General features: G+C 53.5%; 13 protein-coding genes across 13 annotated transcripts; 6 read left to right on the top strand and 7 right to left on the bottom strand.

Moving 5' to 3' along the window:
* Positions 1-370: 370 nt before the first annotated feature.
* Positions 371-2297, bottom strand: M409DRAFT_23825 (uncharacterized protein; the record flags this gene model as incomplete). The annotated part of the gene is made up of 4 exons (XM_033806958.1): positions 371-644; positions 925-1312; positions 1369-2109; positions 2165-2297. 4 exons carry the CDS (start codon positions 2295-2297, stop codon positions 371-373), a joined length of 1536 nt encoding a protein of 511 aa, XP_033666987.1.
* Positions 2298-3461: 1164 nt separating this feature from the next.
* M409DRAFT_55439 (uncharacterized protein) lies at positions 3462-5553 on the top strand (the record flags this gene model as incomplete). Its single annotated transcript, XM_033813003.1, has 4 exons — positions 3462-3507; positions 3562-4967; positions 5013-5316; positions 5372-5553. 4 exons carry the CDS (start codon positions 3462-3464, stop codon positions 5551-5553), a joined length of 1938 nt encoding a protein of 645 aa, XP_033666986.1.
* A 187-nt stretch (positions 5554-5740) lies between these two features.
* Positions 5741-7628, bottom strand: M409DRAFT_23823 (uncharacterized protein; the record flags this gene model as incomplete). Its single annotated transcript, XM_033806957.1, has 6 exons — positions 5741-5773; positions 5826-6704; positions 6755-6999; positions 7051-7121; positions 7174-7388; positions 7443-7628. The coding sequence occupies 6 exons, from the start codon at positions 7626-7628 to the stop codon at positions 5741-5743; spliced, it is 1629 nt and encodes a 542-aa protein (XP_033666985.1).
* A 780-nt stretch (positions 7629-8408) lies between these two features.
* Positions 8409-10078, top strand: M409DRAFT_66969 (glycoside hydrolase family 125 protein; the record flags this gene model as incomplete). The annotated part of the gene is made up of 2 exons (XM_033817192.1): positions 8409-8530; positions 8581-10078. The coding sequence occupies 2 exons, from the start codon at positions 8409-8411 to the stop codon at positions 10076-10078; spliced, it is 1620 nt and encodes a 539-aa protein (XP_033666984.1).
* Positions 10079-10110: 32 nt separating this feature from the next.
* Positions 10111-10786, bottom strand: M409DRAFT_23821 (uncharacterized protein; the record flags this gene model as incomplete). The annotated part of the gene is made up of 2 exons (XM_033806956.1): positions 10111-10660; positions 10716-10786. The coding sequence occupies 2 exons, from the start codon at positions 10784-10786 to the stop codon at positions 10111-10113; spliced, it is 621 nt and encodes a 206-aa protein (XP_033666983.1).
* A 322-nt stretch (positions 10787-11108) lies between these two features.
* Positions 11109-12922, bottom strand: M409DRAFT_23820 (uncharacterized protein; the record flags this gene model as incomplete). Its single annotated transcript, XM_033806955.1, has 3 exons — positions 11109-11168; positions 11230-11721; positions 12398-12922. 3 exons carry the CDS (start codon positions 12920-12922, stop codon positions 11109-11111), a joined length of 1077 nt encoding a protein of 358 aa, XP_033666982.1.
* Positions 12923-13492: 570 nt separating this feature from the next.
* M409DRAFT_55434 (uncharacterized protein) lies at positions 13493-14681 on the top strand (the record flags this gene model as incomplete). Its single annotated transcript, XM_033813002.1, has 3 exons — positions 13493-13794; positions 13852-14121; positions 14183-14681. 3 exons carry the CDS (start codon positions 13493-13495, stop codon positions 14679-14681), a joined length of 1071 nt encoding a protein of 356 aa, XP_033666981.1.
* Positions 14682-16063: 1382 nt separating this feature from the next.
* Positions 16064-16475, top strand: M409DRAFT_23818 (uncharacterized protein; the record flags this gene model as incomplete). Its single annotated transcript, XM_033806954.1, has 3 exons — positions 16064-16268; positions 16319-16408; positions 16465-16475. The coding sequence occupies 3 exons, from the start codon at positions 16064-16066 to the stop codon at positions 16473-16475; spliced, it is 306 nt and encodes a 101-aa protein (XP_033666980.1).
* A 700-nt stretch (positions 16476-17175) lies between these two features.
* M409DRAFT_66967 (uncharacterized protein) lies at positions 17176-18750 on the top strand (the record flags this gene model as incomplete). The annotated part of the gene is made up of 1 exon (XM_033817191.1): positions 17176-18750. One exon carries the CDS (start codon positions 17176-17178, stop codon positions 18748-18750), a length of 1575 nt encoding a protein of 524 aa, XP_033666979.1.
* Positions 18751-18866: 116 nt separating this feature from the next.
* M409DRAFT_23816 (uncharacterized protein) lies at positions 18867-19990 on the bottom strand (the record flags this gene model as incomplete). Its single annotated transcript, XM_033806953.1, has 3 exons — positions 18867-19214; positions 19279-19773; positions 19841-19990. 3 exons carry the CDS (start codon positions 19988-19990, stop codon positions 18867-18869), a joined length of 993 nt encoding a protein of 330 aa, XP_033666978.1.
* A 1493-nt stretch (positions 19991-21483) lies between these two features.
* M409DRAFT_55431 (uncharacterized protein) lies at positions 21484-22674 on the top strand (the record flags this gene model as incomplete). The annotated part of the gene is made up of 3 exons (XM_033813001.1): positions 21484-22048; positions 22100-22183; positions 22298-22674. The coding sequence occupies 3 exons, from the start codon at positions 21484-21486 to the stop codon at positions 22672-22674; spliced, it is 1026 nt and encodes a 341-aa protein (XP_033666977.1).
* A 551-nt stretch (positions 22675-23225) lies between these two features.
* M409DRAFT_66965 (uncharacterized protein) lies at positions 23226-23756 on the bottom strand (the record flags this gene model as incomplete). The annotated part of the gene is made up of 2 exons (XM_033817190.1): positions 23226-23687; positions 23754-23756. 2 exons carry the CDS (start codon positions 23754-23756, stop codon positions 23226-23228), a joined length of 465 nt encoding a protein of 154 aa, XP_033666976.1.
* A 496-nt stretch (positions 23757-24252) lies between these two features.
* M409DRAFT_66964 (uncharacterized protein) lies at positions 24253-25561 on the bottom strand (the record flags this gene model as incomplete). The annotated part of the gene is made up of 2 exons (XM_033817189.1): positions 24253-25443; positions 25526-25561. The coding sequence occupies 2 exons, from the start codon at positions 25559-25561 to the stop codon at positions 24253-24255; spliced, it is 1227 nt and encodes a 408-aa protein (XP_033666975.1).
* Between the last annotated feature and the right edge of the window lie 95 nt (positions 25562-25656).

Genomic DNA, 25656 nt, shown 5'->3' with positions numbered 1-25656 from the left:
GCTCGCCTCCCCATAATTGCCGTTCCCTTCGTCTTTGCTATCTATCATCTTCGCCGGGGTTGGGGGTGTCAGTGAAGGCTGCAAACTCTGTGTATAGCTAGTAGCCGCAAGCAGATTCGGGTGGCAAGTACTTAACCAATGCTGCAGCATCAGCACCCTCTCATTTTTCGAGAATACCCACTCCAGCCGATGCTGGAACGTCACCGGCCTCCCCCTGACTCCGTCGATCCGGGCATTCTCGACCGTCTCCCCTATCCTTTCAAGCACGCGGTTCGTGTCCGTGATGATGCCTATGATCTATTCTGAGGCTCTCCTTGTCGTTGAAATCTTGGAGGGCTTCGGCTCGGTCGACACTGACTCCCTCGATGAGTTAGCTGAAGATTGTGATGTCTTCGGGGGCTCGCTGGACGGAGAGGCAGAAGTCTGCGAGGCGGAAGGTGGCATTGATGGAGGTTTCGACGGCTGTTAGTGGTTCGACGGGCATGTTGGACTGAGGGTCGGCGTTCGTAGCACGATAACAGCGTGCGATGTGGACTTGGCAGCCGTCGAGGTACTGAGAATGGCTGGGTGGTGTCTCAAAGGCAGTCTTGATGCTGAAAGTCTGCGCTGCCTTTGGGCACAGAGCACACGGCCGTCTCATCTCCCTTACAGAGTCTGAGAGGATCAGTGACGGGGCCAGGATGGCTGGGGGGCCACCCTGGGCAGCTATGCGGCCCCCCTTGGGTGTTTAAGGCAACGCACCATGCAGCCACCCTTGCCAAGGCCCGACCTGTGGGCGAGGTGGTTGCAACAAGATATCGGAGAGCATCGTTACATCGGCTCCATCAATCTGTCCGGGTCGACATCAGGAACAGTGGGACGCAGTCAGGAATTTCGAAGTACGCTCGCCTCAACCCTTGCTACATCAGCTTTCCAGAATCTTACCCAACATTCACCACTTGCTTGATATTACAATGCCGCGGAGGATCTAGTCTCATCCCTTCATCGTCCTCCACTTGCACCAAATCAGGAAACACCACAACTGCCTTTGCAGATTTCGTCTGAGTAGCCTGCCAATCGAACGTCCAGCCCGTAGGCTGCGTGAGCAAGGTATATCCACTCTGCGCGCCCAACTTGATAATCTGCTCCATGTTACTTCTCCAGTTCGAGCTTTCTCCAGACGACGCAAGTGGTTCTAGAATTTCATCGAGTAGGTCGACCAGTTTTTTGAGGTTGTTATGATTGAGGATCTGAACGTCTGATGGATGGGACCCGTATGTAGGAGCTATGAGAGCGCCGGTGAGGTGGCGCCATTTGCTTAGGAGAGTCGGATCTGTGGGATCGTCAGCCAGTGCTCACAGCTATAGATTGGGAAGGGACCCAATTTACCAGCATTCGTGTTGTCTCCGAGCGTACGCAGGCTTCCAGCAAACTCAGGAGGTAGCAGCGTCGAATCAGGGGAGGCTCGAGGGTCAATGTTGGACACGATGGCCCAGCCGAGCAGGAAGCGTACCGCGATAACTCGTTCAGGACCGTTCAATAGATCAGCAAGTACTTGAGCATCGACTGGCGCGCCCAGACCAAGGACTTCATCGAGGGTCCTGTGACTGCTGATCTGCTTTGCCGCTCCGACCCCCATTGAAACCTGACTGAAGAAGCTGTACGCATGATTCTGAATCATCGTGCTGAGTGTCGAATACATTCGTACCAGTTCACTGTTTTCCGTTGGTGGTGGGAGCAGTGGCAGGCTAGACCCGACGCCATTGCGCTGCAAAGGAGACAGGACAACCCCTGGGGTCTTATCCAATCTTGGAGGACTGTCATCGGAGGAGGTTGACCGTATATCACCAGAGCCACCGTAGTCTTTTGGTTTTGACGACTTGCTCCTAATGATGAAAAAGGCAACGAAGAGAGCGAGCATAGCACCAGCAGCGGCACTTCCAATGCCGATGCCTGCTGCTGCTCCCGACGAGAGCCCGTCTGTCTGTGGTAGAAATGTCTCGCTGGCGGTGGTGCTTGATCCTGTTCTTGAGCTTGTGCTGCTGCGATCGGAAGTGGTGGTAAAGGCAGACACGCTCGCATTAGGCGAGGCTTTTGATGTGCTTGAGGACTGCCCAGAGGATGTACCGACTGCGGTAGTCGTCATCAGAAGTGGGCTCTCTCCACGCGCTCCACCTTGACCAACTGTCCATGATGTGTTTGAGCCTAGCCATGTCTGCTGTAGAGTATGTGTCGTCGTCAGTTGCACCTCGCCAAGACTGACCCTCAGTGGGGCCATTATGGTCATCGTTTCGCCCGCCGTCGGAGAGGTAATCCATGTTGTAGACTGGGTGACGGTGACCGAACTGTCTATGCCGGTGGTGGATAAAGGATAGTATACTTCGAAATTGTATGATCCGCTCGCCATATCAGACGTCGACGAGGTGAGTAGTTTGTTGTCTTGAAAAGTTGCCAACCGCAGCGAGCTACAGTAAGAAGTCGCAGGGAGAGTCCGTCGCCCCAATCTCGAGGCTGTGAAACAATCCAACCCACGAGGTGATTAACATCGATCGGAACAGACAGCCCAAAGCTCTCATTCGGAACCAATCCCCAAATTATCGAGTCCATTAGCCTGTTAGCTAATACAAATGGGCTGGGCTTGCTCTGCCACACGGACATGGGGGTTGCTCTTTTAGGTGTGTTTAAAGGAAGGGGGCTAGTCTTTACGCCAGATATCGCAGCCGCTGTAGAGCTACCCCGACATGAAGGATATAGATCATCCGGAGCCTTGTTCAAATATGGACTGGCGTAAAAACGTTCTTCAGCTGAAGCGGCAGATCGATATCAGGCTCAAATTTGTCCTGGACTGAGCTCAGGTCAGTAGAGTACAGACTACCTGCCTAATCTGATCGACTTATATCAGTATGCACACCCATACCTCGGCCCCTGAGCGTCAAAGCGTACGAACAAGGTAAATACCCATGCATCGATTTTGTTGAGTGGCGCAATCGCAATCCAATCAACACTTCGAACCCCCACGTTCTGTGCCGCAAACGAAGCTCATACAGCACGAAGCTGCGCGCTCGTGCAGGCTCTCCCTCTAATTTTGGACCGCGTTCTTGCCTTTATCCTTTCATCGGCTCGGACGGTGGCATGTCAATGTCTTGGTGGAGATGATGGTCTGGCTTTAAAGGCGCGATTTGAGGCCGTGCAGGGGCTTTGGTATAGGGGTGGTGATTTTTCGCCCTGACAGATGTAACGCGAGGTCGTGGTCTTGGCCCCTGGTAGCTGTTTTAGATACCCATCTTCTTGAGCCATAGCCTTAGAGGGCGCCCACTGACGTGTTTGCCTCGAGGACAAGTGTTTTAGAGCCCGAGTGCTTCAATGCCCTGTGTTTGCGCTGCCTTTGTTAGCCAGAACAATGATGTGAAGCTCCTGTGCCAACTACGAGCACGAACGGTTCAATGAAGAGAATGTCGTCCAACGGGACACACCACGCCATTATGCCAGACTTGGTTGTTGGCATCGACTTTGGCCAGACATGCACAGGTCTGAGACGCCCAAAGCCTTCTCTTGATGTCTGCTAACGCATTTACCCGGTAGGCGTGGCCTATGCCGTCCCAAGCCAGACAGGTAACAACGTCCGCTGGGTCCAACACTGGCCCGGACGCTTTCAAGCAAACGAAAACAAAGTCCCCACGATCCTTGTATATCCACATCGTCAGAAAGAGCCGTCGTCATGGGGCTTCGGTTGCGACAACCAGGTCGAATCCAACGCCAATTACGGCGTGACTTGCGACTGGTTCAAGACGCTTTTGGACCCGATGAATTTGGAGGCGGCGCAAAAGCAAGGATTCCATGATACCACCACGCATGAGGATGTTCGGCATTGGTATCGTGACTACTTCTCCAGGCTGTACAGTCATATTGAGCAGGAACTTCCGCGGGCGCTCGTGAACTTCGAGTGGGCGGCCGCGAAGATTGAGTTTTTATTTAGTATGCCAACGACATGGAACCATGGCCTGGTGGAAGACTTTCGCGATCTCGTTCATGAAGCTGGATTCGGTGGGCCAGATAATCCAAGCCATGCTGTGATCATGAGCTTGACTGAGGCAGAGGCGGCCGCGGTGCATGTCTCAACGGAGAGCGCCGACAGCTTCAGAAAAGGCGACATTCTAGTCGTCTGCGACGCCGGAGGTGGAACAACCGACCTGTGCGCCCTGGAAGTCATCGAAGATATGACCGGGTCCTCGCAGGGAAAGCAGCTGAAGCAGGTGGATGTTGTAGGCGGGGAGAACATTGGCTCCGTTGGGATTGATCTCGGGTTCGAACGAAGGCTCCAGACAAAACTCCAAGAGGCTGATAACTTGAAGAAGCTCGACATTGACATCGAACAGGCGGCATGGGAGATGGCGAAAGGGCCAGACTTCCAAAACGCCAAGTGCGGACATGGTGCTCCGTACGAGCCTCCCCGATTTGCTGTACCGATTCGCAAGCTCCCTGAGCATTACCGAAACGAAGAAGCAGGAATCACGTCCGGACAGATGCTATTCGACAAAAACGAGCTACGACTCCAGTTCGATGTGCAGATTGAAAAGCTCTTTCGACTGATCGACCGACAGATAAGCAGTGTAGTGGCGAAGCTGCCAGATCAGCAACGCATTAGCCATCTTGTCCTCTCCGGCGGTCTTGGACGATCTTCGTACGTTCAGCAGAGACTCATTGAGCATTATCGCAACGGCTCTGTCAAGTATGCCAACACACAAGCCATGGAAGTCCGAGTAGCTCCCGACCCGCAGCTTGCGGTCTGCAAAGGTATTGTTGCCGATCGTCTCCGCAAGCTCAAGGCCGGCCACAGTGTATTGGGCTGGAGATGCTGCCGTGCATCCTATGGTGTTATTTGCCGAGAACTGTACGATAAGCAGAAACATGTCGGCCGGCCGACTTACGTGGATGTGCAGGACAGCAAGCTATATGTCGATAATTGCGTCGAGTGGTTCATTACCAAAGTAAGTCTCGAAGTCGCCGTTCGGGAGCTTCTCTTACGACAATAGGGTACACCAATGTCGGTAGACCAGCCGGTGAGCCGAGAGTTCTTCCGCAAACTCAAACCCGGTCTTAGCGGTCGGAGATTTCCAACAAGAATTGCGGTCTCGTACATGGACAGATCGGTTTTACCAGACTACGTCGAACCCGGCGTGGAGAAGTTGTGCGAAGTAGAAGCCGACTTGACCTTTGCAGATGAGAAGAACTTCAAAGACAAGTATAAGCGTTTCTGGCGGCCGGGTGAGCATGTCCTCGAAGTGCGCTTCACTGTCAAAGTCGTCCTGGGTGCCGCAGATGTCAACTTCCAGCTTTGTGAGTCTTGAGACGTGGGTATGATCGCGAGCCGTGCGCTGACTGAGGAAAAAAGGGTTCGAGAACCAGAAGGTCAGTGCAGACAGCTCGATCAAAGTCGATTGGTTTCCGGTAACGAATCCGCCTATTCCGACAGTCGAAACACCTGTGCCGAGTCCGCGGCATGAAGACCCAAGAAGATCGTCAAAGGACAGGATGAAGCTGCCCTTCATTAAACGGTACTTTAGTGGCGGCTAAAATGGCTCCATATCGCCTATTACACCGTGAGGACGATGGAATTAGCATAGTCTGCATCGAGTGGATTGCAATGACTTGCCTTTAAACCACAGATGACAGTCGCCAAGCGCTCTCTTGTGGATTGAAGCTGTGGTTATAGGAGTTGACATCAGATTGGGGAGCTTAGCATAAATGGGCAGCGCTTGCATTAGATCAATGATATGTCCTTCCGTACATGTTCCTGAGCATTGAATTAGCATATGTTTCGTCAAAAGCTCGATACAGCTACTCACCACAGGCCCTTCATACTCGTGCCTGCCTCTAACGAGGTACCAAACAGTCGCGAATATGACAGCCACTCCATATATCAGACTGACCCAATTCATCGACGCTGGGGTTGGGCTTGGCGCCGCGGGCCAAAACAGGAAGAATGTTGCCGTAACCGAGAAGAGAATCGCGATGATGTTGACAGCGATGCCCAGCAGGCGTGGCATCCTAAATCTTGCTTTTGGCAGCGGTTCTCGAAAGAGCTTCTTCCGGAGCATGCAAGAGATGACGACCACGTATGAGCTAAGAAGTGCGGCCGCCGATATCGATAGAATGATGTTGAAGGCCAGAGTACTTCCAATGATGATCAAGGCCACGAGGCAGGTGATAACCATCGTAACAACCACAGCGTTCATAGGCACTCCCGAGTTCGGTCGTACCTTGGAGAGGAACTTGTGGAATGGAAGTCCTTTGTCGCGGGAGAAGGACCAGATCTGTCTGGAACTCGTGGTGACGGCATTGACCGCGCAGAAGAAGTACATGACGATCATGAGGACCAGGAACACGATCGTGGCAGCCTGCGACTGGGTGATTCGCTGAATGAGTGCAACCCATGGCTGGCCAGTCGCAGAGGCGAGAAGATCGTCGACATTGCCAAGGTTCATCATAAACGTTACGGTAGTGGTGAATCCTAGGGCATAATTGAGGAGCGAGCTGGTGATCATAGCACGAGGAAGGACGTAGCTGGCGTCTTTGAGCTCTTCGGCAAGATGCACAGCGCTGTCGGCACCAAGGTAGGTAGACAGTGGGCCGACAATACTTAAGAGTGTTGCAAGGCCAACGCTACCCCAGCCATTAGCATCGGCGAATTGTGTGAAGACGACGCTAGCATCGTCGCGTGGTCCCTATTTCCATGCAATCAGCGCGCATCCGAGATGTTGCCTGCTTTACCAACCATGACCCAGATCACGACTATGATGGCGATGAAGCCACAAAAGTGGAGGATGACAGCCGAGCCCTCGAGGAATGGGAGCTGCCCAATCATGACGGTATTGAACATGATGGCACAGAAGGTGAACGCGATGGTCAAGAGGGAGCCGTGCCAACTGTGGTAAACATAGTCACTCTTGCACACCGAGATGAGCGCAATGACTTGCTGAGCGCCGATGAAAGCGGTTCCAGGGAGACCAGTCTGCCAGCCTGATGATAATATGAGCATGTGAAGTTCATGGATCAGGGATATGAACGAACCTAGAGCGCTCAACCAACCAATAATGTACGAGAGCATCTTTTGATATTTGGGGGGTGCCAGCTCGGAAACCCTGCAATCAGGTCAATATCACTTGTGGCCATCTCCGACACCTTTTTGCGTACCAATGATATTGGCCACCGGCTGTTGGAGCAATACTTGCCATTTCCGCCATCGATAGCACAGCCGTAAACATGAAGCAGCACACGACCAAGTTCAGCCAGATGGCACCAGCCGTGCCCCCATTGCTGAGTCCGAAAATACTCGTGGTCAATGCAAACTCCCAAGTCAAGCCGAGAAGCATGATATAGCCTCCGATCGTGAAGAATCGGAACCGTCGCTTAGCCTGTCAGCCTACGCACTCCTGTGCCTGATGCTCGATGCCAATGCTCACCTTCAACTCCTGCTTCTTGCCCAGCCTCTTCATATCGCGAACATCGTTCTCTGGATTGTATCGCTGCGCCGCCTGTAAGATATCTCGAAGGTCGAACTCCGATGGCTCGGCGAGCTGAACAACCCCGTCCTTGGACACAAACCTCCCATAGTCGTCGGTGACGAACTCGGGCTTCTCCTGCTCCATGGTCACTGCTCAGTAGGAAGAGTATGCTGCGCAAGGAAGAGAAGCATCTTCCGCCACGCCAGCAAAGAGTGAGGCAACTTGATCAGCAGAAGCTTTGCCATTCCTTCACCGATGGCCGGTACAGCTTTGCTGCAGGTTAGGTAAGTTTGAGTTTGAGGGATTCCCCAAATCACCTATCACCACGCAGTCCCGCGTGCACGGTGAGGGCCTAGTCTGGCGACAAGGGTTCCGTTGCAGATGGTTTGGCGGCAACGTGCTTAAGGCCATGCTACAATCGCAGATCCCGGTGCCGGGTCGCAGCTCTTTCTCGCGTTTAGGAAGGTGTTGGGCAGAGGCGAGTTTTCGTCAATTCTCGCTCCCGTCACAACGGGTCGTCTCGTTGCGTGCCGACCGTCCGGCACCGGCACTTCATCCCACGGGGTCTTTAAAGCGGGTCGAAACCTTAATCTCACCTTCTTCCCGCGTGCATGGCTTCTGGAATGTCGCCATGGAGGAGGTTGGATGGAATGTTAGCTATTTGCTTGAAGAAACAGAGATCGAGCATCTCCGCTATAAGACATGCATACACTGTTTGATTGCGGAAGGCATGGCAGTGTTGCAAGATTGGCTGCTCACACGCTTCGTCGCGTTGAAACCCCGGGCCTCGGCTGACCTGCCCTTTCTCTCTGCATCGATGTTGACTCCAACCAACGTGTCGGATTGGACCTTCACGGGAACAGATAAGCTTGCAAAGATCTCGTAGCTGACCTGGTTCGCGGGTCCATATCATCAGGCTTCGAAATGCGGGCTCCTTCGATCGGGGCGCTGTTGGTTCTCGCCAGGCTGTGTGTCGGTGAAGCTGCCGATAAGGCCAAGTATAAGGAGGCCTGTCCAGCATATGAGCACTATGCTCGATTTGCACAGTATGGATCAAGTTCATGAAAGGTATTCTTGAGGTCTGACATGTCCCTAGCCACCATTACAGCGATGGCCCCATGGCCCTTCCGTACCAGCGGCCCTCCACTCACTGCCGGACATTCGAGTCCGACCTCGTCGAGAAGATCATCAAAGACCTGAACGCCAGCATGGTGGATCGAGACCTAGCCCGGATCTTCGAGAACGCCTTCCCAAACACTCTGGACACGACAGTGAGGTGGCATGTGGATGGCACCGAGAAGCAAGAGACGACAATGCAGCAGATATTCAAAGTGGGATCAACAGGTGCATGGGAGGGCCCACAGAGCTTCATTGTGACGGGAGATATCAACGCAGAGTGGCTGCGGGACAGCACCAACCAGTTGGCTCAATATCAGCGCCTGGCCAAGGGAGACAAGCGGATTGAGAACCTGATCCTTGGGGCGATCAACACTCAGGCCGAGTACGTGATTGAGTCGCCTTACTGCAATGCTTTCCAGCCTCCAGGCCCCAGCAAGCTAAGCCCAAGCGACAATGGACAAGGCGACAACGTTCATCCTGCATACGAGCCGAGCGCAGTGTTTGAATGCAAGTATGAGCTGGATTCTCTGGCGCATTTCCTCTCACTGTGCAACCAATTCTACGAACATACTGGCTCCACCGCGTTCCTCACGCCCAGATGGTATACTGCGCTGGAGAGCCTCCTGAAAGTACTCGACGAGCAAAGCAAGTCGACCTTCAACAAGGAAACGGGGGCTTTCGAGCGGCAGATGTATCGCTTCCAGCGCAATACAAACACTGGCACTGAAACGCTCAACCTGGCCGGGAATGGCAACCCGCTCAACTGGGATACTGGACTTGTCAGATCAGCTTTCAGGCCAAGCGATGACGCCACCACCTTTGGCTTCTTCATCCCGGCCAACGCCATGATTGCGGTAGAGCTGAAGCGGGCGGCTGAAATGCTCACCGCAGCTGGCAAACCACACGTCGCCCAAACGCTGAAGAACCGCGGCGAAACAATAGAGAAAGGTGTCTGGGAACACGGTGTAGTCAACCACAAGAAATGGGGCCCCGTCTTCGCCTTCGAAGTCGACGGCTACGGATCTGCTCTCCTCATGGACGACGCCAACCTCCCTTCCCTGCTCGCGTTGCCACTCATGGGCTTCGTCCGAAAAGACGAACGCACCTACCAAAACACCCGCAAGATGATCCTCTCCAAAGAAGGCAACCCCTACTTCCTCGAAGGGAAGGCCTTCAAAGGCATCGGCGGACCGCACATCGGTCTCAGCAATGCTTGGCCCATGTCGCTGCTCGTGCAGGCCATGACGAGCGACGATGACGAGGAGATTACACGATTGCTCCAGGCGGTGAAGAGTGCGAGTCCGCTGGGACTGGTGCATGAGAGTGTGAACGTGGAAAGGATTAGGGATTACACGAGAAGTTGGTTCGCCTGGGCGAACTCGGTATTCGCGCAAACGATTCTGGACACCGCAGAGAGGAAGCCGCATTTGCTGTTCGGGCCCGGTGGGGAGGAGTACGTAGTCGGTGCCAATTGAGGTATGCCTCGTTTTCCAACTCTGACGCAATCTCACCCCTTACCTCTACACGCCTCCCCTTCACAGCTCCCCGGAAGACACACGCCGAAGTTTTTCGTCTCGCTATTGACCAAAACAAGCTTCCTCACCAACTCCCCCATCCGCTGCACCACAACACCGCTCGCCCTCGAATACGGCAACCTGAACACAGCCCGCATACTCACCTCCTCAATCTTCGCCTCATACAACGCCTCATCCAACCGATGCAGATAGTCGCATGGCAATTCAATCTTCGAGATCTGCGTGAAGACTTGCTGCTCGAAGGCTCGCGCCCACTTACCCAGGATAGCTTCGTTTTCGACATGGAAGATGGCGGGGGCGCTGAAGTAGGACTTACTGAAGGTTTGGCGGGTCAGACGGTTTACGTGGAGGGCGGATGGGGGGCGGTAGGTCGAGGTGATCAGGCGGGTGTTGGTGTCGGCGGTGAAGGTCAGGGAGAAGATTTTGTCGTGGAGTTCTTGGGGGACGGATAAGAGGCGGTTGCGTAGAGAGGTGGTGTCGTCGGTGGAGGGAGGCGGACGCTCATGGATGCTCTCGTTCGGTCTGGTGGACGAGGTCAGTGTGAGTTGTCGACGGAGAGGGAGGGTGTGGGATGTACCGGGCGCTCTTGTGGTGCTCACCCTTACGCCGCTTTTGGATGGCACGGCGGAGTTTCTTGAACCACTTCATGTTGTGATTGGGTGGGCGGCGTTGTGAGTGGTTGTTTGATGGAGTGTTGCTCTTGCAGAATTGGAAGCTTTGAAGCGTGGCTTGGCATTCACATGCAAATTCTCGTGGTGTTTCAGCTCATGCTTCAATTCACTCATTGTATCCTACTTTGGGTGGAGTTAAAACACGATGAGATCTTGACCACCTGAATCCAGTGTCTCAAAGCTGCCCATTGCTCTGATTTCGAAGTCTCCCCTTCAGCCCATCTTTAGCCTCTCTTGGTCGCTGGTTATCCCTGTCGCTGTGCTGAATCTCCCACTTCTCCGAATGATGATAATGTCGACTAATTTGCCTCGCCTAAGAGACACACTTGTGCGCGATAGCCGGGCAAGCCAGAGATGATCTATGAACACAGTTAGCTGAATGGACCGCAAAAACACTCTTCAAGTAAATCGCATGCATACCTCGTCCTCATAGCCAAACGACAAGACCTGAACCACCTTATCGCCGAAGACTTCCGAGATGTGTTCAATCAAGACCATCATCTCCATTCCAGCGATCACATTCGCAGGAATCGAATTCGTAGTGACCTGTGTCCGGCCACTGTGTCTCCGCGAGTGCCCCTTGATGGCGCATCGCACGTCTTTGATGAGAGCACGATGCTGCGAGGGCAGAATTGACAACCACTCGATGCATGCTGGTTTTATCCACCATGCGGGCCGCTGCGCATGGCCTGTCATCACGAACACAGCTCCATCGCCGCCGTAGAATGACTCGGCAAACTGCTTGCGGCTTGCGCGGTCGACGTGGAGGAGGTTGATGGAGTCTAGCTTCTGGAATAGAGGTCTCGGGATGTACATGGGATGATGATATGGGTTGAAGCGGTCGAGGTAGCGTACGCCTGGCTCGGCAGTGAAGGTGAAGTCGTAGATCCTGTCGAAGAGTTCTTGTGGGAGCTTGTCCAACAGGGTCCGCAAATCTGCTGAACTTGCGACTTTGCCTTAGGTATCTCGGGGCATGTTGGGTGGTGATTGAGGGAGGTGATGGTGCTGATAGTTTGCGACCATGCGAGATCGTGAAGTCTTGCAAGGGTTGCGGCGTTTGCTTGTAGTAGAAGGACGGAACTTGGAAGCTTCCACGCTGCGAGCGAAGCGCTGACGTAATACCTTTCACATGCTTAGCGTATTGAGGTCTACTCACTTCAGACAATGTCCTATCTCTCCGCATCATGCAGGCTGGACGAATGTCTTGTTAGACCTAAGCCTTTCGATTCCAAGCGTTCACACTCCCCATTGTTAAGGATGACTGATCCGATTGAGGAGAAAGAAAGAGCTTCATTCATACAGCCGCAGCCTCATCAATTCCCTTGAAGGAAGCACGAGATCTTGCTACCAAACAATACACTCTGTGGTAGACTGAACTTGAGTACTGAACCTCTGCCGCTCCCCTGCTTCCTCGTTATCCTGTTCGCCTTGCCGTGTTGAATGTTGCTTGGTCTATTGTACGCCGATCTGGTTGGCCCGCAGAGTTGCGCTCAGCTGATAGGACCACGGCGGTAGTAGTCAGGCAAGTCTGCAGTGATCTGAGAAAAGTGTCAGCCATTTCATCTTGTACATTGTATGATCTGTGTACCTTGTCTTCAACTCCGAAGGTCGTAGCTTGTGACACCTGCGTGCCGAACTCACGCAGAATTCTGCTGCTCATGTACTCTAAATTCCATTCAAGCGGATATTTCTCATCGACGAACCCGGGGACCGTATGAAGGACAGGTGGTGATGACGCGATGGCCCGAACGTCAAGTATCATGGCTTGGTGATCGAGCGGCAGTGAACGTAGCCAAAAGCAGATCGTCTCGAGTAGGTCAAACAGGCGACGTTCTGCGACGAACGCAGCTCCTTCGCCGCCGTAAAAAGACTGGGCGAACTTGTGGCGGCTTGTGCGGTCCACGTGAAGTAGCTTGACACGATTGGACTTCTGCAAGAGTGGCCTCCCCAGCTTTGGGGCTTCGCATGGGAGCACTAGCGGACACAAATTCAAGCGATCGAGGTAAGGGACGCACGGCTCAGCAGTGAAGGTGAAGTCGTAGATCTGGTCGTAGAGCTCTTGTGGCAGGGTTTCGAGACGAGCACGAAGCTCGGCGGAGTCATCAGTCGCCATGTTGATGTGGAGGCTGACGATGTGAGGAACGTCAATTGTTGGTAAAAGATCTTCGGGCTTCGCCGTGCTGGTCAGATTGACTTGACAGTCGCCGATAGTTTGAAGATGAAGGTGGTGGTAATGTTGGGTCGCGTGACAAGAACTGTTGGCGTGCGGCGACGTTGGTGTACGACTGCCTGTGTTTGCTTGTAGCAAGAAGCTGGACTTGGAAGAAAGGCACGACCGCAAAGCTGACGTAACACTTTCACATGCTTAGCGCGCTATAATCCACTCACTTCAATCCAGCATGTTGTCACTTACTCCACAACTGCTATGCCCTAGTTCTCAAGGGTTATAGAACGCTGACCAACATCCCACTCGACTCATTTAATCTTGGCTCGGCCGAGCGTTCACCAGTGTCAGCCAATGACAGGTTTCCATCGTCGTAACAGCCTAGTCGGGAAACGACCGAGAGCGGCATGGTATAGGACCTTGACAAGGAGCATAAAAGAGGCCTCTCAAGTGAAGTCACTACATTTGTAGCCGCTGGCACGAATCCGCTCGCCAAGTCTTCCGTTGACACAACCCATCATGCGCGGCAAAATCGCCCTCGAAGAAGCATTCTCCCTGTCGCGCTTCCGCGAGTTCGAAGAATGGTGGGCCTCCATGTTCGCCGCCGACGCCAAGAAACATTGCGATGAGATGATTGATCTCTTCGAAAAGCGGCTGGCATACATGGACAAGTACGGCGTTGGATACCAGATCTTTTCGTACACTGCGCCTGGTGTGCAAGATCTATGGAAGCCTGATGAGGCTGCTGCTATGGCGAAGGAGGTCAACGATTTTATTGGGAAACAAATCCAGGGCAAGGAAGACAGGTTCGGGAGCTTTGCGTATGCCATTTTCATCTTGTGGCGTGATGTGGTAGGCTTTTACTGACAAGGCTCAAGCGCACTTTCAATGCATGATCCAGCCGAAGCTGCGGCAGAGCTTGAGCGCTGCGTAAAGGAGTATGGCTTCCTTGGTGCTCTCGTGAACGACACTCAACGATCAAGCGAGGATGGCAACCAGCGCATCTTCTACGACCAGCCCGAGTGGGACGTCTTCTGGTCCAAATGCGAGGAACTGAATGTTCCTTTCTACCTTCATCCGCGCCACCCGACCGGCGCACAGTACGATCAGATGTACAAAGACCGGAAGTATATTATCGGTCCACCTGTGTGCGTAGCAAGACTTACTTTCGTTGTATCAAGACGTCGTAGAGCTCACAAACGGTTATAGATCCTTCGCTAATGATGTCTCCGTCCACATCCTGGGCATGGTGACCAACGGCGTCTTCGATCGCCACCCCAAGTTGCAAGTCATCATCGGCCATCTGGGAGAACATCTTGTAGCTGATCTCTGGCGCATCAACCACTGGTTGGAAGACGTCAAGAAGCCCCTCGGACTGAGCAGTCAAGAAGGCAAGACTGTGCGCCAGTACTTCCGTGACAACATCTGGATCACGACATCCGGCAACTTCTCTGGGCCTTTGCTAGACTTGTGCATGCGGGAGGTGGGCGCTGATCGTATCTTGTTCTCTGTGGACTACCCTTTTGAATCGTTTGAGGACGCCTGCAATTGGTTTGACCAGACAGAGCTGAACCTCATTGATCGTGCGAAGATTGGACGGGACAATGCGAAGCGTTTGTTCGGGCTGGAGAAGTTCAAGGACAGCGACGTGGAGGTCGAAGATGCTGCGCCCTCGTGGTCCAAAATGCCTCAATCGGTTGCTCCGTAGACCAGTAGTTCATGAAGCGCCAATCTCGCAAGTGCTTTGTAATTGACAGAATTGCCCAATGGTGTTGCTTTTGAGTCAGACGTAGATTTGACGTATCCATCGTAGCCATGCCTTGAGTGCACAATCATTGTTGCCTGGAGCGCTGCTATCGACGTTGAGATAGAACAGGACGATCTCAGATACGCCTTGCCTTCAGCCAGTGCAATGGCGCTTGAGAACCCACCCTCGTGAGTGTTGCCATGGACGCTGCCGTGCGAGACAGCATGCGCTGGTTGTCGGCGACGAGTGGATCGCAGTGACATGTCCAAGACCGCAGCTCCGAGACAACTATCCACGCCGTGCAGCCTGCGAAAGACATCGAACTCGATCAAACAAAACAAGTTGAAGGCATGTTCCGGTGACTCCCATCCAGTCCCGTTCTCCTATCAGCGACACGATCGGGGTTCCAGCGGTTCAGACGGGTGGAGGTTTGTGCCGTCTCAATGTTCCAGACTTTGAAGACATATGCGCTATTTCGAGTGGGCGGAGTACGCAACGAAGTGATGGCTGCAGACAACCAATGTTTTCTGGCAGAATACTTGGTTTCGTTGATGCAGGGTGCCGTCTGGCGTCGGCAGTTTGCTCTTAGCACCTTTGACTTGCATGATGGTGTGTCTTCTTCACAACATCGCTTTTGCCCCGGACAGCAACTTTCCATATCGTTCGAGCAGTCAGCAAGTCGAACGATGATTGTCGATTTGAGACTGGTCGTCATTGCTGTTGGAAATCCCCAAGCGACGGCGGCCACTGTAAAACGGCAATTTTAAAATCTCACATTGTTGCTCCATCAAAGCGATGAACCAAAGTATGAGCCGCAATCAACGTGCGAGCGGATGATTGCGGTGGTTCTATATAGGAGAGAACCACAAGCCAAAGGTACGCAGCCGTGGCAGCCCGCCGGGCGGGCTCCTTCCCGTAGCGTTCTGTGGGTGGATGAAGCGCTATCAAGCTTGGCACCAGAAACATAGGATCAAGATCCGCTCATAGCCCGTATGAAACACCCAGTGCATGCTCCACAGACCGTTATTCTTATTGCTTTACCAGACAAACGCGAAAACTGATGACCATCAACATGATCGAATCCAGGAAGTCCAAGCCGCACGAGCAGAAGCACAGAGACAACGTCGCCCGTCCTTGATAACTCCAGAGCGATCGCAATGAAAGGCTCCTCCGTGTATAGCCTCAAAGCGTTGGCAAAGGGAGGCACGAGAATGTATAAGTAATACCATCTCATCCTCTCAATCACGACATCAGCATCACATTCACACAAGCCTTCCAATCCTACCAAACCAACCACCAACACTCGACTCTTCAGTCAAATCCACTCGCTCCAATCAGCAAAAATGCAGTTCACCATATTCACCATCTTGGCCACCGCCGCCACCGTCCTCGCTCTGCCAACCGAGTCTGGCTCGTCCAGCGGCGGCAGCGGCACCTGCGCTTCGGGATCCCAGATCTCTTGCTGTGTCACCGACAGCAGCGACAGCGGCACTGCTGGCAACGTCCTCGGTGGCAGCTGCTTGCTCGACCAGGTCTCTCTGTTGTCTGGTATGCATTCTTGCACAGCATCGACAAGGCAATCCACTGACGCTTCTCAGCCCTCGACAACCAGTGCCCAGCTGGCAACACCTTCTGCTGCCCAACGAACCAGGACGGCACCCTCAACATCAACCTCTCCTGCATTCCTGGTAAGTTTCACAAGGCTCGAGAATGTCTTTCGTCATCCGCTAACGGTCGGTTCCAGTCAACGCTTAAATGCAGAATCCGATCTGGCGCTACTTCCAGTATCGTTTCTCGATGGATGGATAATGGGCTTTCACTTCTGGCGCTAGACTTCGGGGATAGTGGATTACTTCACTCGTTTAACACCCTGGTGGTTGGTTTGGATAATCATGTATTAGTGAAATATGAGATCAATAATGTATGAGCTCGCCTCTGGCAGCTTTACACCCTACCACAACATCTTTCTCGATTCTTCAATGACTTTTGGCCTGAGCATCTTAATCGCCAGTGAAGATCCAGATTGCCCAGGCTGAAGTCCTCAATTCAATAGCATATCTGCGATCACGGAAGGATCAGTTTCAGCAACGTGTGGAACAGTAGTCCCTCGAAGTCTGATATCGCGTTACTGAGTCCACAAACAATGATGCCGAGTATCTCCTTGGATGGTTGTTGTTGTTGACGCAAAGGGAAAGGAAACGACCTGGAATGGCTGGAGTCTCCGGCCCCTGAAATGACTCGACGCTAAGATAAGATAAAGTTTCCGCTTATCTAAGCCTTCTCTTGCGCATTTTCTGTGGCGTCACTGTCTCTTCAATTTTAAAGCCAACAACCACCCCTCATCACCACTCTACGAACGACTGAGACGTCTCCAAACACTCCTCGAACCCGCAATTCACCGAAACTCCAATTCCTGAAAACTACTTCACCTGGGCCGCCGCACAACACCGCCAAGATGTCGATGGACATCGACTCCTCTGTCCCACTGCCCGCACATCGCCCTACCACTGCCGCTACTGTTCTCTGTTACCAGTGCGGCGCTCCCATCGATGGCACACAACCCGGCGGAGCGTTATGCTCGGACTGCTTGAAGCTCACCGTCGACATCACATCCAACATCGAACGAGATGGCGTATTACACATGTGCAGAGACTGCGATAGATGGCACTCGCCGCCCAGCTCGTGGGTTGTCGCACCACCCGAATCAAGAGAACTGCTTGCGCTATGTCTACGAAAACTTAGAGGACTTCACAAGACCCGAATAATCGACGCATCTTTCATCTGGACCGAGCCACATTCGAGACGAGTGAAGCTGAAGATTACAGTGCAACAAGAGGCAGAGCAGGGGACAATATTACAGCAGACATTCGAAGTCGAGTTCGTGCAACAGTACAAGCAGTGTCCCGACTGCCAGAAATCATACACCCACAACGTATGGCGAGCAGTAGTGCAAGTACGGCAGAAGGTGCCCCACAAGCGCACATTCTTGTATCTGGAGCAGCTCATCCTCAAGCAAGGTGTGCACAAGGATGCGATCAACATCAAAGAGGTGCAAAATGGTATAGATTTCTTCTTCGCGCAGAGAAATTCCGCCGAGAAGTTCGTGGACTTTCTGCATTCAGCCACACCGGCCAAGACGAAGAAGAGTCAGGAGCTCATTTCCATGGACGTCCACACCTCAGACAAGAGCTACAAGTTCACATTCTCTTGCGAGCTGGTGCCAATCTGCAAAGATGACCTTGTCGCACTACCTATCAAATTGGCCAAGCAGATCGGCAATATCTCACCTCTAGTCCTGTGCTATCGAGTAGGCACTGCGATCAATCTTCTGGATCCAAATACCCTCCAAGTCGCCGATCTCAACACACCGATTTACTGGCGGACGCCGTTCACACCGCTAGCAGACATCCGGGAATTGGTCGAATTCGTCGTGATGGACATCGAACCCATAGGACCCGAACGAGGCCGTTTCCTTCTAGCTGATGCTACCGTTGCTCGTGCTTCTGATCTGGGCGTCAACGATACGACCTATCTTGTACGAACACATCTCGGCAACATCCTCAACCCCGGTGACAGCGCCATGGGTTACCACTTGACCGGCACACAATTCAACAACCCCAACTTCGAAGCTATTGAGGAGTCGAAACAGTACTCTGGTCAGATACCAGACGTAATACTGGTCAAGAAGCATTACGAACGCCGCAAGAAGAGGAGCGGCAACAACCGCAACTGGAAACTCAAGCGCATGGCGCGGGAGGAGAGCGACATGAAGCCGTTGAAGAAGGATCAGGATCGTGACGAGATTGACTACGAGCAGTTCTTGCAGGATCTTGAAGCGGATCCTGAGCTCAGATCAAACCTCAACATGTACCGAAATCATGAGGCACAGAAGAAAGCGGAGACGGAGATGGAGACGGATGGAGAGGATGAAGATGATGGTTTGGAGATTCCGATGGATCAGCTCATTGACGAGATGGAGGATATGGGCATGGATGACATGGACGAAGACGAGGAGGAGGATGAAGAGTGATTGGTGAAATGCTGAGGAGTTGCTGGAATTGTTGGGCGGAGTGATGAAGCGAGTGGCGCTGGCGGACTGCTGATACCCAAGTCGACGCAAGGGACGGCCGTGCAGATGAAATGATACTACAAAGTGTCTCCAATACGGTAGACCAGTTTCTGCCGACTCACTCGTCCCTCTTTCATATCCTCAAAGCCCTTCACCACGCCGTTCAGACCTCCCTCTCCAATCGTCGGCTCACCCTTGATCTTCCCTTCCGCAAGCAACTTCTCCGCCAAAGCCCACCACTTCTTCCCAAACTCAAAGTCTTCAGGCTTCGCGGGCACCTTCTTCCCAAAGAACGTGAACTCCTCGCCAATGACCGTATACCCAATCGTAAAGGACGTCTTGACATCCGATCGCGGGAACTCGACTGGAAGCAAAGCACCATAGCGAGCGACGTTCGGTTTGGACGTCAATGCCGCCGCACAGATCTATCAACAGTCAGCCAAAACCAAGTCCGACTTTCAATGAACATGAATCGAAAGAGAAACTCACAGCCATACTATCCCCCTCACTAACACAATCAAACGCAAACACCAACCCATCCCCCGTCGCCTCCCGAATCTTCCTCCCACAAGCCACCCCATCCCTATAATCGAAAACCTCGTCCGCGCCCAGAGCTTTCACAGCCTCGAAATTCCTCTCGGAACACGTCGCGAGAACGTACAATCCACTCAGCTTAGCCAGCTGCACGGCCCAAAGACCCGTATTCGTCGAAGCGCCATAGATCAACACCTTCGTGCCCCTCCCCTCTGCGGAAGGCGACGAAGCAGGCCAGGGAAGTTCGAGTCCGTCCGGGGAATACATCCCCTGCCCGACAGTATTGATCCCCGTGGGCCAGGTGGCCGCTTCCTCGAAGTCTATGTTGGAAGGGACGTGGATCTGAATGTCGGCTTTGACTTTGGCGTACTGGGCGAAGCAACCGGCGGAGGGGTCTTCGTGTTTGGAGCCGTGGACGTAGCCGGCGACGCGGTCGCCGGGGGTGAAGGGCTTGGTGACGGAGGGGCCGAGGGAGTGTTACTTGGATTGATGGAGATGGGGGGTTGCAGTTTCTTACCCAGTCTGTTGGGTTGAGGGCGATGGCTTCGACTTTGACGAGCATGTAGTCTGGTGGGCATGCTGGAACTGGAGCGTCGTCTACGACTCGAACGTCTTTGGGGCCGAAGCATTTCAATGCTCTCATCGTTTTGGGTATGGTTGTAGACATGTTGGGGAATGATGATAAAACGTGAATTGATGGAAAGGACAGGGTTGAGATGTCGAATTGAGATTGATGTTGAAATATTTTTATTTACCGGATCATCGAGGCAATATCGGATTCGGATCGTTCAAAGTCTTTCATCGCTGGCTTCAAATGACGTCTGGAGAGCAGGGAAAAGGCTGTACCTGACTTACCCCAACCCTAACCCTAAGATAGGGTGTCTCGTGTATACGTGTATGCCCTCACAGGGAGCTGCACTCTCAAATGCAGGCAAGATGGATAGCCTTCATATTCATCACAATCAACAGCTTAGATTTTCCTCGACAGCATCCCTGTCTAATCTGGAGATAGGCCAAGTAGTCCAAGGCTGGCATTGGACTTCTCGGCCAACACCCACCAGTGGCCGCCGAACGAGCCCATCGAACTGCCAGGACACGCACGCGACATGGTTGCACATGGCCTTCTTGGCATGCGTTGTCGTTCATGATGGTGCTCGGGTACCCCATGGAGAAAACGCGGGAGAGCTGCAGGAGGGATGCAGACGCAAGCACGACATACAGATCATGCGAAGCGAGGCGGCCTGGGATGAGCGTTCTTGAGGTGCATCCGAACATGTCCATTTAGCAGTTGATCTCGAAAGAGACATTCCAGCTGTCAATAGGCCATGTTGGTGATTTCGTGGATGTATATCAGGATTTGAATCGCTCGCGAGGTGCAAGTACCCGGAGAAAAGGCCGAGATAGAGAGAACTCGTCATCCTCCCCTCGATTGTGGATGTCCCTAGCAATAGCGAGGTGGATTCGCAGTGGCTATGCCTCAGTAGACCTTGGCGGCGTTGTTGTACGGGCGAAGGCTTGTCACTGTGCAGTCTGGATGCTTGGAGAGGGACTTGGCAGACGTTGCAACCTCCAAGGGTTCCCAGCCGACGACGCTCATCCTATCCTCCTCCTTCACCGTCCCAACATCACGCATCAGACAACCTCTTTCGCATTTGAGTGTTGTTGTTATTGTTGGTGAGGTCCCAAGCGTTCCTGTCTTATCAATACTAGCCAGCTCCTTCCGGTGGCGCGGCGCCTTCCCAAAGGACAATCAATGGAAGGAGTCGCTTAGTGTGGCCAGCGGTTCCTGATTAAGCCACGCCTCACCACTGCACCTCTGCATCTTATCCCACTCCGCCGCCGAACCACCCTGCTACTTCCACCGCATCCGACATTGCCAAACCACCCGTCTGTATCGCATATCCCATTGATTGAGGTGCTGCTGTCCGTCGCCTGGTCGTTCGCTAGCCACACACCACCACCGCCGTCCAGCTCGCTGATCGCCTTGGTCCCGCGGAGCATCCATTTATCGCCGTACCAACACATCCTCACACACGACCACTGCGGCATTTGGCATCATCGTTTTGGATCACCACACAGCTGCGGATTCGTGGGAACAGCGCATCGCTTGCGGGGCAAGAGGACACGAGAGCATCACGAGATACGCATCACTTGCCCGCAATGGCTTCACAACCCGATACAGTCGCCGGCGCCTCCGCTCCTCCTGCCGCTCAAACCATCCCTTCCCAAATAGACACCACCCACGCACAGTCATCAGAACAACCTCTCGAGATGAGTGAGCTGCCCGCCTCGCCGAGGACCGTAAACGAGGAGTTCGCAGATGCCGTACAGCAGCAGGAACCCCAACATGCCACAGACGCTGCTCCTGCCCCTTCCGCCGACGCTCCAGCACCCCTCGAACGTAAAGAAACGGAAGCTTTGGGACCTGCTACTGACGCTCCCATCACGACTGCTGCTTCCGCCGGCCCTACTCTCAACATCTCTCTCATGCTGACGACGGGAGTGAGACATCCTTATAAGATTGATGAGAAGTACCTTCGAAATCGCAAGGTCGAAGCCAAGAATGCAGAGGACGAGTTTGATCCACGAGAGATCAGTGGGTACAAGTTGAAAGAGCTCATTTGGACGGACTGGAGGAAGGAGTGGGAGCCCAGACCGATGAGTCCGAGCAGTATACGGCTCATCATCATGGGAAAGATGATTGAAGACAAGAAGGCCCTCAAAGGTGAAGCATTTTGAACCTGAGAGTATCCTGGTTGCTGATACGTTCCCGCAGAATTCAACTTCAACGTCGATGGCCCCAACGTTTTGCATATGACCGTCAAGCCCGCAGACCTTATCGATGACGATGAGACAGCTGGTAAGGGCACAGGAAAAGGCGGTGCACTTCGTGCCAGGGATACAGAAGACAGAGGCGCCGGATGCCGGTGTGTAATATTATGAAGACAGACAAGTGAGCTGAACAAAATCACAGAACAGCGCACCCCCAAACTGGTGAAAAAGCTGGTCGGCGAGGGCCTGAGAAGAATGGGTCAAGAAATGCAGGCAGAAGCGCTCCACGAGGAACTGGAGATTCTGGAAAGGAGGTATCGGGAAGCTGAGGATTGGGTGGATGAGCCCCCAACAACTCTGCGCGGGAACAGCTGGGACTCGCAAATGGATGATGAACTCCTCCTTCAGCAACAGCAAGGTCTGGTGGGAGAGGTAGAGAATCTGCAGGAGGAGCAGCGTGAAGATGCACAAGCACACATGCAAGCACAAGCAAAAGCACAAGAGCAAGAGCAAGAGCAAGAGCGTGTACGTGGTAACAAGAAGCGCGGTTGCGGCTCGGGAGGCTGTTGTTGCTCCTGACTTGACCGAAACAACGGAGCAGTCCGCGCCACAGACGCGCTGCAAACTTACCGAATGTTTTTGAATCATGGCGACGGCGTTTACGAGGACTGGAGTCTTGATGGAGTCTCTCGGTGTATGGGCGCACATGTAACGGGGACGGCACAGGAGTTTGCCATCTTTTGTCAGGGATTCTTACTGCTTTTCGTTGGGCATGCACACATTTGATGGACTGTACTGATAGACATGAGCATGGAAGACGAGATGAACGAGTTGCGATGGCGTTCCTTGATAGCGTAGCAATACAACAACGGTCGTGAAATGGATATTGTAATTGGTCGTGTTGAAGTTCATTGGTGTCTATCTCGTTTGCCGTACTAATGCACATTCGAATGCATCGATGCTGAGACAATCTCGCAGAGGAGCCTGTCGTGTCCGATGCCGTGGTGTTGGTACAGCGAAGAAGCCTGGCCTCTCCCTATCATCCCGTGTCCCCTATCAGAACGACTCTCATCCGCCTGATAATCCTCACGATAACATCTCCATACACCCATTCCCAGGCCTGAAGCTGTCTACCAAGCCATCCCAAACCTCCCCTCCATCTCGACATGAAAATCCACCCCCTCCCTCGCCTCCCCCTCGCCCGAAAACACATCCTCCCAATCCAACTCCGCCTCCCTGCCCGCCAGAATATCGCCATGCACGCCCGCGCTCCCACTCCCCAGCACGCTGGGCCGCCACTCGCCCTGGCGCACGATGCTCGCTTCCATCTGGCGCTTCACGGGCTCCGCGATGCCGAACTGGCGGCGGAGGAGGGACATTTTGAGGTTTTCTTGCGTGGTGCGCCAGTTGGCGAGGCGGGATTCGAGGGGGTGGGTTGATTGGAGGGGGGTGGGGGTTGAGGAGGTGTTGGGGGCGGGTTGCGCGAGGTTGAGGTTCGAGCGGAGGGTGTCATGGACGCCCGGGGCGGAGGGGGCGCCGAGTTGGGGGGTTGTGGTTGAGGGGTTTGTTGGGGCGGGGACGATGCGGAGGGACTGGTGAGAGAGGTGGTGTTAGTTGAGGTCGGGTTTGAGTGAGTGATCTGGTGGTTGAAGGCGTACCATGATGGGTGGAGTTGTGGTGGCTCGATCAGATGTTGAAGGGTGCTTTCTTCAGCTATGAGGTGTTTCGATGTCGTGCGGTGTTTGTGATGGTGATGCTCGCCGTCCGTCGATGAAGTTGTGATGTTGTGTGTTGGTGTTTGAAGCTGTCTTATGATTGTCAAGCTGTCGCGCGAGCTTCAGGCGTAGGCAGGCGCGATTGCGTCGGAGAGCAGCGGCTCATCCCGAAGCTAGTCTTAGAATAGAAGCATGAGTTTTGACCTCACTTTCACCAGAGGAAGGAGCATTGAAGAACATTGTTGAAAGCACAGCCTGCTTCGATACCATTATTTCTATCCTATGCACCCTTGTAGTCTACGCATTCCCGAGGGAAGCGTCCGTTTCGTATCGCTCGCAACAACAACTCAAAGCAAGAAAGCAAACCATGATCATCTACTCGCACAACGATGCCCTCCAAGAAACCTCTTTTTCCGCCCAGCCAAGATCGCAGATTGAACTGCTACTCCAAATCCGAGAATGACCAGGCCGTCTGTTTTGGCTTGACTGCCAGGTGATGCAGACCACCGTTCGACGACAGGGTGAGCTTGCCGGTCGCAGGGGACTTCAAGGCCTTCTTACCCACTTGCACCCATCCATCGTCGTCTTCTGGCTCGGTCTTCGTCTTGGGGATGTTGATACTCAAGTCCTTCTTCTTGGAGGAGCCTTTGGTAGACGGCACAGTCAAAGCAGTGCCCACCGACGGCGGCGTGCTAGAGTCGATACTGCCCTTCCGAGAAGGCAGCGTCTCATCATCTCCCTCGGTGTCGATCGATTGCTCAGACGGACGCCGCTCATCTGGGTGAGCGACACGATCTTCAGCATCTTTGGCGTGCTCAGCATCCTTTGCATGCTTCGCATCCCACTCCTTGCCATTCTCCACCAAATCACGATACGCCCGCTTGTGTGCCCAACGCCAGAAACCTGCCTTGTTCCTGGCCACGATCTTGAGCTCATCGTAGAAGTGGACGAGATCGTTCTTAATCGCCTCAGCCAGCTCACGGACAAGCTCACCTTCCTTTCCCTTGGCCTGAGGGTCGACGTCCATGGCGACCAGCAAGTTGTTAACCGTGCCGTCGTCAACGTCGCTACGCTCGCGGTCCCGGATGATGTAGTCGTGCCGGGCTGACTTCGAGTTGCAAGTGCTGTTGTTGAACTTCAAGTTCATCTTGATGTCCAGATCTCCACCGAGCTCCTCCATCTCAACGTCCTCCACCATCTCTTCCTCAGACTTCGGGTGCAACGTCTTTGCGACAAACTCAATGTCCTGCGCTGTCACCACCTTCTCACGGTCCAAAGCCTTGGCCGCCTTCTTTGCGGCTTTCCTCTCTTTCTTGGTCGTCTTTGGAGTCTCGGCCAAGAAGCCACTCACAGAATTGAGTGCTTTCGCGGTGAGCGGCGTCCTAGGAGTCTTTGGTGCAGTCGGGGAAGCCAGCACCTCCATCGCCGCTGCCTCCTCCTCAGCTTTGAACTTCCTGATCTTGGCCAGGATCTCGGCAATCTCTCTATGGCGTTTCTCATGCTGATCGTCCGTCGTCTTGCAGGCACTGCATCGCGAGCTCCAATTCATTCTGAACAAGCTGTGGTATCGGTGGCACCACTCGACGTGGTTACCCAAGCAGACGGTGCGGCATTTCTCGTGTGAAAGGGGAGTCTGGCAGATCGGGCAGTGGTGTCGTTCGAGATGTTAGCTGCAAGCTCCAACACAATGGGGTGGGGTATACTCACTTCAACACCCCGCCATCCTCCCACTTGAACAGGTCTTGCGGCATCTTGTCTCACTTTCCTTTGATGCGTACTTTTGTTTGGTATGATAACCCTCGGGTCGAAGCTCCTTTTGAATGTTCTTCTTTCTGCTGCCAAATCG

This window comes from Zasmidium cellare (assembly GCF_010093935.1).
Source record: "Zasmidium cellare ATCC 36951 unplaced genomic scaffold M409scaffold_20, whole genome shotgun sequence".
Classification (NCBI taxonomy): domain Eukaryota; kingdom Fungi; phylum Ascomycota; class Dothideomycetes; order Mycosphaerellales; family Mycosphaerellaceae; genus Zasmidium; species Zasmidium cellare.
Note: the sequence above shows the minus strand (reverse complement) of the source record. Positions and strands in the feature narration are given on the sequence as shown.